The sequence below is a fragment of the Acanthochromis polyacanthus genome, chromosome 15 (assembly GCF_021347895.1).
Source record: "Acanthochromis polyacanthus isolate Apoly-LR-REF ecotype Palm Island chromosome 15, KAUST_Apoly_ChrSc, whole genome shotgun sequence".
Taxonomy (NCBI): domain Eukaryota; kingdom Metazoa; phylum Chordata; class Actinopteri; family Pomacentridae; genus Acanthochromis; species Acanthochromis polyacanthus.
In genome coordinates, this window is record NC_067127.1 from 18,180,562 (window position 1) to 18,194,634 (window position 14,073).

At 40.1% G+C, this 14,073-nt stretch overlaps 1 protein-coding gene across 1 annotated transcript in view; it reads right to left on the reverse strand.

Moving 5' to 3' along the window:
* The window catches only part of plpp4 (phospholipid phosphatase 4), a 58,247-nt gene that overhangs the window by 7,387 nt on the left and 36,787 nt on the right, over window positions 1-14,073 (reverse strand). The window contains 3 exon segments of the mRNA XM_022206098.2: window positions 8,431-8,555; window positions 8,713-8,776; window positions 12,695-12,785. Of these exon segments, the coding sequence (XP_022061790.2) occupies window positions 8,431-8,555; window positions 8,713-8,776; window positions 12,695-12,785 (280 nt within the window).

A 14,073-nucleotide genomic window follows, 5' to 3' on the forward strand; every position in this document is an offset into this window, starting at 1 on the left:
CTAAAGAAGACTTATTTAACAATATGCAATCACTTGCAAAGTGTGCATGTGGCCTCAGTGTGCATTGCGCATCTCAAAATTAGGTTACTAGTGATTGGTTCCATTCATAGCACTGCCTATAAGACAGATAAGAAAGGGGACTATATATGTCCCAAATTACACCACCTTTCAAGATCCGCGGAGTTGATAAATTATTGGTGCATAGTTGCGGCACAACCTTGATTTTGTCCGAGAACCCTCCTCTGCATCGGTGTGTGTTGAGTTCACAGTGAAAAATAAAGCCCTGTGTGAGAAATGAGTGCGAGTGGAGAGACCCTTCCTGTGTAAGAAAAACAGCAGCCGTGTAATTGTACGAATTAAAGGTTGTGTGATGGAGCCATAAGAGGTGGTGCTGAGACAGGGCCAGTAGTTTACTGCTACAGCCGGCCAAACAGCACCCATCAGCACCCATCAGCTGCCCATTTGTCACTCAACCCACAAACTGGCCAAGAATACTAAGGACACCAGAACACGTGTGCAGCCTGTAGAGAGAGAGAGAGAGGAAGGACGGTGGGAAGAGAAGGCAGGAAGTCCAGCTGTCTCAGAGACTGTCCTGCTGTCAAGGAGGGGGAGTCGGTTCCATTAAAAACTCAACATTTTCCATCAGGCGGTGTGCACCAATATATTGTGTGGCTGGTTTAGGCTGATATTGGGTTTTTATTTCCAAATGGTTCTACAGGTTGGAGGTTATGGATATGTTACACTTTGCTTGATTGGATTTTTCCTTTAAAATTGATTCCTAAATTGAACTCCTTTGCAGGACTGAATGGAATGTCTAATGTGAGCTTTTTGGTTGGACTCCACTATTGTGTGCTGCATCTTGTTGTTGTTGCAAGCCGACATGTCCAGCTGATGTGAGTTAAATGTGGCCAAAAAGAGGGCACAGGCTGGATAAGGAAGCTTTCCCAAATTGTGTGGAGCACAGAAACCCAAAAATCATGCTTCTGGGAGGATATATGCAAATATTTCTGCGTATCTACAAAGAAAATGGTGTTTTGGTTGACTGGTAGACTGTAGATTCTCTCTGCCAACTCTTAACAACACATTGTACGGCTCTGCACCTCCAACAAGCTTAGTGGTAGACTTGAAAATGAATCACTGGGACTGAAGTAGACCCAGATCCAAAATCCCAAAAGAAAAATATTAAAACTGTACAGCTGGGCGGGCACTTATAGAAAATTAGCCCTAAGCTTTAAAGTGGGCGAGCAGATGATAGACTGAATTCACCCATAAATAAAGTTAACAAAGTCAGTCAGTTGAAACAATCCATAAAAACAAGGGAAATATGAATCATGCTGCAAGTTAATTGGCACCTTGTGGTTTAGAAAACACTGCACATAGTCATCATCGCCACCCACAAAGTGTACCGCACGGGTTTTGTAGACAACAACACATCACTTTTCAGGCTCTCTTCATCAGTCCTTCTGTTCGGAGGTTATGAACAAGCCTGCAAAGATGCACAGCCTCAGCATCCCTCAGTGTCCATCCATCTCACTTCTGGGCGACCTCTGCACATTCCCAATCGCACGGCAGTGCAGCAGCTCACACCATTCATTTTAATAGCTTTAACCACGGCTAAGACAATTTCATTAGTCATTTGGAAAGACAGAACTAAATTATCCATGAGCCACACGCTTGGGCTGCTGGCTGAGCATTTCAACCTTAAAAGAGCAGTTTAACAGTACAAAATGAAACGTTTCCGAGATATCCTCTCGTCGGTCTGTAGCACTGATCCCACATCACCATAGCATTACCTGAACACTGAAAGAAAAGCGTCAGTGAATCATAATGGGCCACTTCACCTGCATTATTTGACTCTAATATATATTATAAAGTGTGCTTTGCCTGCTTTGAATCTTCTTCTGTATTGCTGTTATGGATCGAAAATCATCTCCCACATGGTATTTCTCTGTGAAGACAGCAGCAGTGATCCAGTTAACTGCTATTAGCCATTATCGTTACTCATTCAGAGTGACAGGAGCTGGAGCCTGTCCAAGCACGCATTGAAAGGGAGGCAGGGAAGCACCCCGGACAGGTCACCAAACTCTCAGAAGACAAACGCACTTAAGCACTCACAGCTGAACACTTCAAATGTACATTACAGTCCCAGCTTATTTGTGGTGTATTTGCACATCCTTGTAGCTGCTGCTTCAGTCAAACACTTTGGCATTGTTGGTTTTAGATGTTAAACTGTGCTAATGCTCAGTTTAAACCTCTGTGCACCACAAACTTTAAAACATTCCTGCACCTATTTAGAAATTTACTGACAGAAAGCATGAACAGATTAAACCCAGCTATCTGAAAAAAAAAAACCCCAGCAATCTGCATCTGAATTAACAAGGTATTATGAAAATGTCTCATTGTAGGAGAAACTTGGACAGTAACAGGAATATTTTGTTTTACATTCTACACACAACCAATATGTTTGCAGACACAGTGAGTCAACATCTCGAGGATTAAACCACTAAAAATGCACTTTGGCGATATGAATAATGCATGAGTTGGAACAGCTAGTATGTGTCCCGCACAAGGGACACACAAAGAAACGCAAAGACACATTTCTTCATGTGAAATTTGCATAATTAACTAAGCCAGTGGGTTATACAATGAATGCTCGGTTTATTCGATATGTGCTGAGGGGTGCTCCTCGAGACGCAGCAGGAGTCCAAGACAGGCCAGGGGACAGAGAGGAGGCCATGGAAGGCAAAAAAAAGATGAAAAAAAACCATCATCATGGTAATGAATCGGCTTCATGTGTTTCAAAAGCCTTTAACAGTAATTCCCTTGAGAGAAAACAAAGACGCCTAATGAGAGTGATGAGCACAGTGCGATTGCTTTGTTCATCTTCAAACAAGCTCAAGGTCCGCTCAGAAATTTCAACCAATTCCAATTGCACTTTTTCAAAGCAAATGGGAAGATTGGATTTCTGCAAACATTTTGACACACCAGTGACATAATATAAGAAAAGAATGATAATTTAAAAAAAAAAATCTTTCAGCCACATTGTTGTCCTCTTTTCTGTAAAATATGACGATTTAAAAAAGCAGTCACTCCATGAATATGAAAATCAATCAAACATCTATCAAACATCAGAGACACTCATAACTCCATCTAGGTGCATTCAGTGTTTCAAGCAACATGGAACATTTGGGGTTTTTTTGTGTGTCAGCACCATGAAAGCCTATTTATTGCTTTTACTCGACACTTAAAATAATCAATCGGAAAAATATTTTTTGAATTTGCCTTTTTATTTTCTTCAGTGTTCTCCTAAAAGTGGTTGCTTGATCCTGAGATATAACGTAGCCATTAGGAGCCTTCTGTCATGTTTTGTACAGTTATTTCTTGTATGACAGCAACATATTTGTACCATGTTTGAGTGTTCAGTGAATTACCAAAAGCCACTTGAGTTCTCTTCAGTCTTAACTACATTAACTTTATTAAGCCTCGGAAGTTTCTTTAATAAACATCATCAAGTTGAACTTTTCATTTGTCCGGTACTTTGGCAAAAGTACAAATATTAAATTCTAAGCTCACATAGTCCAGTCAAAACAGACTAATTACATCGCCATCCTCAGTTTCATTGTGTTTACTGATAATGATCAAATGTTTTGCAAAATGCTTAACCAAGGGAGTAAACATTTTAATCAGGGGTTGAATTGACTGAACATATCGAGGCTAAGCCATGGAGGAACAATCTAACTCTCAGCATCCATCTTCAACAATGTATATATTTTTACAATTCTCTGTAGCAATAATTCATGCAATGACAAAAATACAATTTCACTCCAACCATAAGCTCTTCATCCTTTACACTGTCAGTAGGTTTCCCTGTAAACCACCTCGCAGATCAGTCCTCTCTTTGGCCTGTCAGAAGGTGCAGATGGCAGTCAAGGTGAGAACTGCAGGGGAGCTCAGCTCTTCTTAGTAAGACATGAACTCCCCTGGTTTGGGGGAGTCTCTAAAATATTGACAATGTGCTATTTTTGGCATGTTTTTTTGTTTATGTTAATGTACCTTCATCATCAAAGATTGCATAAAAAATTAGGCTGCAATTGATGTATGATTCATGCATAAGTGGGAGTCATGCCGTTCTTGCTGTGTGGCGGCACAATAGCATAAGCTTCACTTACTTTAACTCAAAGATTAGAACAAAAAACAAGCTTTGTTGATGCTTAACACTGTAAAACAAAAAGGATCAAACATAATTCCATGTGGGGATGAGAGCGGGCAGCAGTGGCAGCTACTTTTTATTTGCCTTCATATTCTTGTCATTCTTACTCTTAGTTATAAGAAAAAGTGTTACATAAAAGTTAAACTAATGCTTTATCAATGTTTCATTTCTGGCCATGGAAAGTCATTAAGTAATTCTTACACTACTGGCATGGAAGGATGAATGGCAAAGCAGAGTCAGAGGTCAGAAACTTACATGGGAGACCTCATTTTATAACATAATGGATAACAAAATAAAGCTGATATGCTATTTTAATAACTTAAATGCTGATTTCTACTAACTGCTTTTCCACAAGATGTAGGCCTGTTTAGAACAAGCTAGCTTTGACATTAAACTGAAGTTCAGCTTAAACTGTAAAGCGAGCTAGTGTAGTTTGAGCAGAATATTAAAGAATCTCAAATTTCATGAAGTAATGTAAGATGGTTTGACCATTTCTGAGCTATAACTTTATTCATGTCAGCATATATTTTAATACTGTAGAATATAAAATTATCTATTTTTTAATTTACCCATTGAAACACCTGGTCCGTGCATATTAATTAATTCATATTATTATGCTCGCCTCCTTTAGCGGCAAACTCACGCTGTCATTCCTATTTTTGATACTGATACACAACAGAGTACCTTTAAAGGAAGGTTTGTTAACATAGATCATAGTTGTAGTTTATAGTTAAATTATACTGATTAATGTCAGCCTCTGTATATGTAAATTGGTTTCCTGTCAAACCTCAAAGACTCCCCACTTTCAATTTTCCGATTTAACCCCTGCCAGCAAACATTATCCCTGCTAAACATCCACATTAACAGTGCTAACATGTGTATGTCAACATGCTGACATTAGCATTTAGCTCAGCATGCTTGAGGAATCACAAAGAACCACCAATGTGGCTGTAGACTTCCACCTGTGGTCTTTTTATTACTTCGCCAAGGAATGTGGCGGAGTTATGTGATGATTGACATACGTTTGTTCTTCCATCTGTTAGCAACATTAGTCAAAAATGGACTTAAGGATTTGGATGAAATTTTTGTCGAAAGTCAGAAATGACCACCTGATTTGACTTTGGCAGTGATCTGGCTTATAGTCTGGATCCACGGATTTCTTAAAGATTTCTGTATCATTGCGAGATAGCGGCACAGCGTCACTGTAACTATGACAACAAGTGAACACTACGTCAGCTGCCTGCTGACGATCACATGACTGCGATCCTGCTACAAATCCACTACTGCGGACTTATCAGGACTATTCCGTTGGAAATGATACAAAGACTGAGCAGCCTTGGCAGAGTACTGCGCTCTCTGAGTGCTTTTCTTGTCAGGCACTGTGATTATACAAAAGTTCAAGTTCTACTCCATCGATGGCTTTATCTTTATTTCCTTATTTACTACTTTGTGATGGAACAGTTTCCTTCAGCACCACACTCAAGGCTAAAAAACTGTAGAATGCATGTGCATATTATTATGCTTTCCATCGCTCAGCCCTCAGCTCGCTCTCCCTCCAGTCTTGACCTTTGACCCCTGCAGGGAACAGCGGGACAGCGTTCTGGCTCTCACCAGAAGTAATGCATATTAACCAACCACTTGGGCACAGAGGCTGTTTTATCCATTAACATACAAAAGCTCAACAGAAACTCCTTATTAGCACTGCATAATTGCTGCTTCACTCACACTATGCTGAAGAGTGCCTGTCGGTATTATAGTAATAATATGAGGGCGCACTTTGCAGAACTTCAATTCTCTTAAGATGCTGAATTAATATGATGGACATTGCATCCATGGTTAATTTAAAATAGATAGTTGTGCATAAGTGAATAAAGCAATGTGGAGATTCAAAGATGTGATTAGGTCTGTCTCACAGGATTCGTTTAGGCATGGTAGAAAATGTAGATGGTAAAGATGACAGATGGTTTTGAAAAGTGTATATTAATTGATCATATCTAATGACTTAATATGCACAAGGGGAAATGGCGAGATGAATATGAATGAGAAGCAGACAATTACTGCTAATGCTTGAGGGCCTGCTTGCTTTACCGCTGTGTATATTGGTGCAGCGGGTTCAGAGGAGTTGGTATTTATCTGTTTGTTTTTCCTTTTCTGGGACTTGTCTCCTCCAATCTTTGTTATTCTCTTACTTTGCTGTGAGGTGAAGAAAAGAAATCTAATCACAGAGAACCTGGGCAGCTGTAAAAACTTTGAAATGTAGTAATAATAGGGCTTTAAAAAAATAGCTGTCATCTAAAACAGAAGTCTGGTGTATATTTATATCTCTGGCTGATTCTGATGGATTAGGCTGGGTGAATAGTTTACCATTCAGATTATAGTATCCTGTGTTGCCATAATCTGCCCGTCTGAATGCATCTTGGGGTCTCTGAAAGCAAAACTGTTTAATTTTGTTCTCATCTGTGCCTCGGGCTTCACACCAGCGAGAAGCCGTGTTGTGCTGCGGCCACATGCCACTTTAAATAAGGCTACATTCACTCTTGTCATCCGTCTGGCCCTATTCCTCTGTCCCTTGCCACATTTGTCTGGGTAAAAGCTCTGTAACTTATGCGTGGTCCAACAAGCACTGTCTGGTGAAAAGGGACACAGACAGGAAATTGGATTTCTTCTGCTCTCTAGACGTGCTGGCATATGGGTGCTCCCTGTGTCCCCATCGCACTGTTCTCTCAATCACTTTCTTACTCACAGTGCAACAACATAAGGCTATTAGAGCTGTCGCACAGATGAATGTAATCCATACCCGATGCTGCAGCCACTTGCAGAGCACCGTCCCTCTTTGCCATTTCTAATGGGACACAGGCAGCACTTCAAAGCATTTGTGTCTTACCGCAGGTGTCGGTGACGTTATAAGCATTAAACTGAGTTATTATGCTAAAACATCAATTTGAAATCAAACTGGACCGTGAAATTACCGCCGTCTTTGACATCAATGAATTTTCACTCACTAAGCCATCTCATCCATTACGGTGTCTTGGCATACTATTGTAACACGCAAAATCCAATAATCTCCTGTTTGATTAGAAGCCTGTTGTAGAGTAGGTCAGCGCAGTCACACTGATGAAACACATTCTCAAACCATCTTACAAACACTATGTTTCTCGCACACACATAAGCCGCTCACCTCTCTATACTACCTCTCCCTGAACTTATGTAATACGGGAAGAGTTCAAGATTTCAAGGATTTTCCCTTTTTGTCAACCTGCCTGTGAGAACTGCATGCTTCAGAAGGATGCAAACATTTCTTTACACCTTCCTGCAGTACTTATGAATTCTGCATGACTATCTTGTAAACTGTGAGCATGCATCTAGAGTGGAAGAAGTGTAAAAAGAATGTGAACAAAAGCAAACGATACACAGGAATATCAAGTATGTCGCAGTCGAGGCAAAGCTCACTAGAGGATATACAGTTTTTCTTTCATTCTGAATAATGAATGGCACAAGGCTCAGTATAATTTCAATGTGGGCATTTTATGTTGTGGACTTTAAAAAGGAGGAAAAAGCATCAAAGCCAAGCAGTGACATCTTTTATGTTCAATGGCGGCAGGACCATTAAGTGTTGTTTTCAAAGATGTGTCTTTGTAAATGCTGCCTTTACATGCCTGGTGTGCCATATAATACGGAGGAGTTTTTTTTAGCATCTGGGTGGCCCACAGCATACACTCCATGCATACCACTTAACATTCATCGGCTGGACAACAGAAAAACATGTGAATTATTTAGCACGCTGCTGTAGTGAAAACAGCTTGGAAAGCAATATGGTTGAAAAGATGTCCAGTGTCCCACGTCGGTCTGTGCAGCTGAGCACAGCAGAAACTTGAATAAGGTTAAAACTGTGTGTTCATTCACCTCTCACTTGTTGAAGAATAAATGCAATCTCAACAAGCTGCCTCAGGATGAATCAGTAAATTGAATGATAACTCATCCCTACATGCTGTAATTACCTTTGAAGAGAGGCAGCTACAAGAGACACCTTGTAAACAACCAGTCAGCACACATGGACATTTTCTACTTGGTGAAGTGTTGCTCAGAGCATCAAGATCAAACTGAGTGAATAACTACGGTTTTATGCAGTTTTAATGAGTCAGTGTGAGAGTTCTCATATCTTTTGGTGTTGTGTTGAGTGTGCTGGCAGTGATCTGCATCTCCTGCTTCATGATACTCACAGGAGGAATGGCTACTGGGGAAGCTCTTGCGTCCCTCAGAGACGAGCTCAGGTTCCCCGGTGCACAGCATCTTCGGATTCACTTGGCCATCTGGGAAACAACGTTGGAAATAGTCTGGCCTGGGTCTGGAAATGAAATACAATCCAAAAGTAGGTTTCAGTATTATCCAATTTACTTGTCAATTTATCAGCCTTATATCTAGAAGGTGAACTTATGAGCTTATAGTTTAACATTTAGCATCACCAACAGAGCTGGTAAAATGCTTCAGTTTGTTGTACGTACCTGCCAACAATCAACTTGATGGTATTTGTGAAGACTCCATTTAGGGCAAGAGCCAGGGACACAGCTGGAGAGGAAGCGACACATATAAACAGGCATCTTTAGTGTTGTTTAATGTGAAAATTGGTAATACAGATGAAGCTGACACTTTCAGCATAAGAAACCTTAATGGAAACACTGGTGTTGTTGTAAATGAATGCATTTTGCTATTAGTGCAATACAAACTCTGGCAGTCTTTCAAGTCTTTTGACATAATAAACAAATAAAACAGCCATGTAGGTCCAAGGGAATTTGCCTCATGGCTGGACAGATGGTTGTCAGCATTTATGCGTGAAACTGCCTCTCATGATGTCTAAGCAGCAGCAGCAGCAGCAGCAAGCAGGTTTTAAACACAGTGTAGGTTTCACTGGCAGCCCTGTGCGGCTGTTCATTGGCACCGTGGTGCTTTTAGTGAAATGCTAACTTCAGCATGCACAATGACAAAATATAGTGACCACACAAAAATGTTAATGTTTGACAAGTTCTGTGCGTGTTAGCTAACAAACATTAGCTCAATAGCAATGAATTCAAAGTGCTGTTTAGGTTTATGGGAGTGGGAGTGAGATTTTGCAAGTATTTAGCATAAACCAAAGTGCTGAACACGCTGAAATTTTACCTGCAAAAGTCAGAGGATCATCACAGTTACTGAACCTCATCGTACATGAATGTCAAGTTAAATATCACGGCAACTGATGCATCACTGCAATGGCACTGTGGACATGGGTGTGATGTCCATTCACAGAGCTATACAAGCCAAATATAAGTCCCTAAAATTAAAGCTATGCACACATAGGCAGTTTTCCACTGCAGGACCTTGGGCTTTTTTAAGACAACCTGAACCTTTGTGCTTGTACAATGTCTTTAGGGGTCTTATTTGAGTGAAAAAAAGTACATATTCTAGGGTAGATGCTTCTAACCAGCCCTAAAACACTACTACCTAAAACAATGCTGATTGGTTAAGCTCTAAGAGGGCAATGAATGCCATTTTTCCGCTCTCTCTATGTCATGACTGAGCAGCAGTTGTTTCCTCTCTAACAATGCTATCCTACATGCAAAATCACCATATATTCCAACATAGAAAACCCCTTATTGCTGTACTTTTATGTGCTCATCAGGCTGGATTACGTCCAGCAACTACTATTTGTTGTTGTTTTTTCGGCACACTCAGAATTATGGCTTCGGTTGAAGTTATCATTGGACTGGATCCAATAGACCCAATGGAAAGAGAAACGCTGATTTGTGTAAATGTTCACCTGCCCTAAGTTCCTGCAGAGGAAGGCTGCCAAAAGCTAGCAAATACCTATTAGATTTCTTAAAGGGAGGTAAAAGTGAACTAAGTAACCCTACAGTATTAGTGACAAAATGATTGCACCAATTGAATGCCTAATCTGACTGTGAAGCAATTACTGCTGCAGCTTAACATCCGTAATGAAAAACAGGACTGCAGTTGGTTGACAGGTAGGCATTACAGCGTAGCTGTACGTTCATTTAATTAGCCATAAAGAAAACCACCGGGGCTCATCATTAGCCAGAGTGCTTGCCCTCATAGGTTAAGCCCAGTAGTCTCCAGGGGAATTGGATTCACCCCACGTTGGCAGCCCTCTAATGCGTTATCTTCATGTGCTGCTGAGGAGAGCACTGTGTCAATGTTATTTAACAGCTTGTTAATTTGGAAAACTGTGCAGATCAGATTTAAGCCTAAAGTGTGATACGATCTGCTTGACCAGTTCAAATATGTGACATTAAATTGCAATGTGTTCTCTCTCTCTGACTTTGTACTTTGTGTATAAAACTACTGATTAACCTTAGTTCTGTCAGATGCATTTGAAGCGCTGGAATGCTTACTGATAGTCATTAGTGAACTAATGAACTTTTTCTAGGTCCAAAGCCAACAGTAGCACTGGCACTGTTTGACAGTCAGTGTTTTTGCAATTGCTCTTGTTTGTTAATTTGCTGGCATCAAATGGGCTGGTTTCTGCTGAATTAGTGTGACTAGCAGCTAAAACTCTCAAAGACGACACTCCAGCTGGCTGCTGCATAGTCATGTCACTTCTTATATATTCCCAATTTGTGATTCTGTGTCTCCTGTTTAGCTCTAACTTTCCTCATATCTGCTCATTTTGACGCATTGAAGAGGAACTACATGAGCTTTGCCATTTTTAAAGCCCACCATAAGAGCACCTGCTGCATTCATCCTCCTAATAATGTATTCAACCTGCATCCGTCTCTCTGCCAAAACGGGCTGTGCTACATTTAGGTTCCACTTGTGGCTCTGATCACCAGAATTTTTCACATTCACATGCACAGGCTCTAGAGTTTGCTGTAGTGATTGCACCAGGGCACAGTTTCAGGAAAATTAGGGCTCTATTGAAAAAAGACAGAGTTGCTGCCATTACATCACCAAAGTTCGTCCCTTTCAGCTCCTGCAAGAGTTGATTTGTTGAATTTGAGAAAACCCTGAAAGTGATATCCAGCAAAAAAAAAGCTTAAATCTTTTCAATAATTTACTTTTATATCTTGAGAGTGAAAACTTTGACACATCAGTAAAAATATGCAGAGACACACTGTTGCACTAATGAAACTTACTGGTGTCTCGCTTGAAGATTACTCCCTATGCACAATAGTGCCTCTGCTTGCTATGTGATCTCATATTCAAATGATGAATAATATTGTTCATGCTTTGTTTCCAAAATGAAAAACAATTACTACAGAATCATCACAGAGTCATTCTCAGAGTGAAGCCTTTTGGAAAATATAATCAAACTTCCAAAATGGCTTCATTACATCCTGACTGATAGATAATCACGTAATTAAGCAGCAGGAGTTTGGGAATGATAAAGGGTTATTAGACCACTCTGCGAAGATGACACCGTGTTCCTTTTTACTCCAAAGAAAAATAAAGAGGCAATGAGATAATAGAATGCAGTGCATCAAACAGTAAACGCATTGTATTAGCAAAACAAAGTCCCATTGGTACTACAAGAGTGAAAATCTATCTCCAAAGCCACAATTTATGCAAGCTCAATTATATCTGTTTGAAGATTTGATTCATGAATTTGGCATTAGAGGACCCTCAGGGACAACTTTGAACTCCTTGAATTAGTGAGAATATCAGGACGGCTGTTTTTCTGTGATTTAGCCTGGGATCAAAACTAAATAGGTCTGTAGGTAGTTCAAAATGAGCCACTTTTTACTACACATCCAGCAGAAGTACTGCTCTCTGATATTTCTTTCTCATTAGGTCGAGAATTTGGTTCAAAGCCACAGTCAAATCTGTGATCATGTAGAAACTTGTCAGAATAATGGTCTTCGTTTTAGTCTTTGTTCTCCTGAACGATGTTGTTTTCCTGTGCAGCTTGTGGAAGTGCTTCTCTGCAGGCGGTAATGGGCCCGTTAAGTTCCACACAGCACTGTAATCTCTGCACTGATGCACCGAGCCACCCTCTCTCCACCTGATTCATCTCCGTGTGTCTCTTTAATTGGATTTGTGTTAAACTTTTTTAATGCTGTCTGATGTGGCAAAGCCTCCGCAGACCTTTTGCACCCAGGGGAAAATGGCAAACGGGGGGAAAAGTCAGTGAGAGAGAAACGCCCAGATGCTGCCGGAGAATGAGACAAATAGCATGAAATTTTAAATGGGTATGCACTCATGGCTGCGGTAATTGAGATTAACTTATGCGGGACCATACTGACGGCAACACTAGGTCACAAAGTTGAAAGATCTGTGCCATTAAGCATTGTAAAGCACTTCTATATGTGGCCAATTAGCCCGTGCTTCCAGGCAGAACTGGTGAAAAATGAAAGGTATTAAAGCGCAAGAAAATTAGAAAGAGACTGTTATTAAAAATCTCCATGCAATACAGTGTGTTCCACTAAAATACGCAGTCATTTTAAGATTTTTCAGACTTATCTTACTTTTATCAACCAAGTAAGCGGCTCCACGCACCTAAGCATGCCTCTTTGATCTCTGTCTTGTCCGTCCTCTGAATTATCTTCACCACAAATATCACCGCCAGTGGGGTAAGGAAAGAAATTGCCTGTGAGGAAAAAAAACACAATAACAAATGTGGGGTTATTACTGTGACATTAGAGATGCACTGCACCATTCCACTGGGCCTGTTTTGCAGGTTAATCGTAAAATGACTTCTGCCTCAGGGAGCAACCTGGACCTATCCATTACGCAGAGTTAATTTTAACGAGGCAAACTGAGGGGCCTCTTTATTGTTCAGACGCTCTTCAGATGCTTGTACTGAGAGAATTTTGCCCCTAACTTGATAAGAGATTTGTCACTCCCAAGCACTGAGGTAATTATTCATGCATCAGAATGTATTAATTACTTTCTGGTCGAATTCAATATATTTCCTTTGCCTTAAGCAACAAAGGTAGAAAAAACAAAACAAAGGCAGAGTTTCAGTTCCATTATTATAACACAAATATTGCATTTCCCTGGAGTTCAGTTTATTAGTTCAGCTGTGTGTGTATTTGTGTATCTCTGCCAATTATAAGCTAATTTTACACCTCACTATTCCCTTGAAGGAGCTGGATTCAAACTTGTGATCACACTTGGATTCACTTGCAGTAACAGTTGCTGTCTGAATCCAAGATTAAAACAGACGCAGTTTTTCGATGTTTTTGTGACACTGGTGTAGACATGGATGCAATACAAAATGCAGACACCATATTGTAGCTCTAAATAGTGCAAAACTCAAACTGTACGGTGCAAATTTGAAACGCAAGAAAGACAGTATGTGGATAGTATCACAATACATTATTTTTGGATATATCTTATGTATTTTGGCAGCTTCTGTGGATGGAAACGAATTTAACAACGCCTTATCGCAGCGTTCCACAAATCACGTACGAGCCTGAGTGCACTAAAAGGTTTCCTGGCAAAAAGGGATTGAAACAAGAGGTTGTGGTGACTCAGCAGCAAGTAGCCTCCGTCACATTTACCAAAAACGCACCCTGTTTATCAGTGCCCTTTGAATCACAGCAGCTCCCATCACTGTCTCACTGAGGTTGTGGCAAATTAAGTGAAAAAAAACAACAACACTTGTTTGGCTGAAATTTTCCACTGGTGGAATATAATGAAGCACATTTACTCAAGCTCTGTATTTAAGCACACATTTGAGGCACTTACATTTCTTTTCATGACAATTTCTACTTTAACTCCTTGATATTTCATAGGGAAATAATGCACTTTGTTAAGCTTTAGTCACCAGTTAGTTGATAAATTAAGAAGCATAAAGGTTCTGAATTACTTTTTGTTATTAAATTAAGAGTTGAAATTGATTAGTGATCCACTTTATATATATATTTAGATGA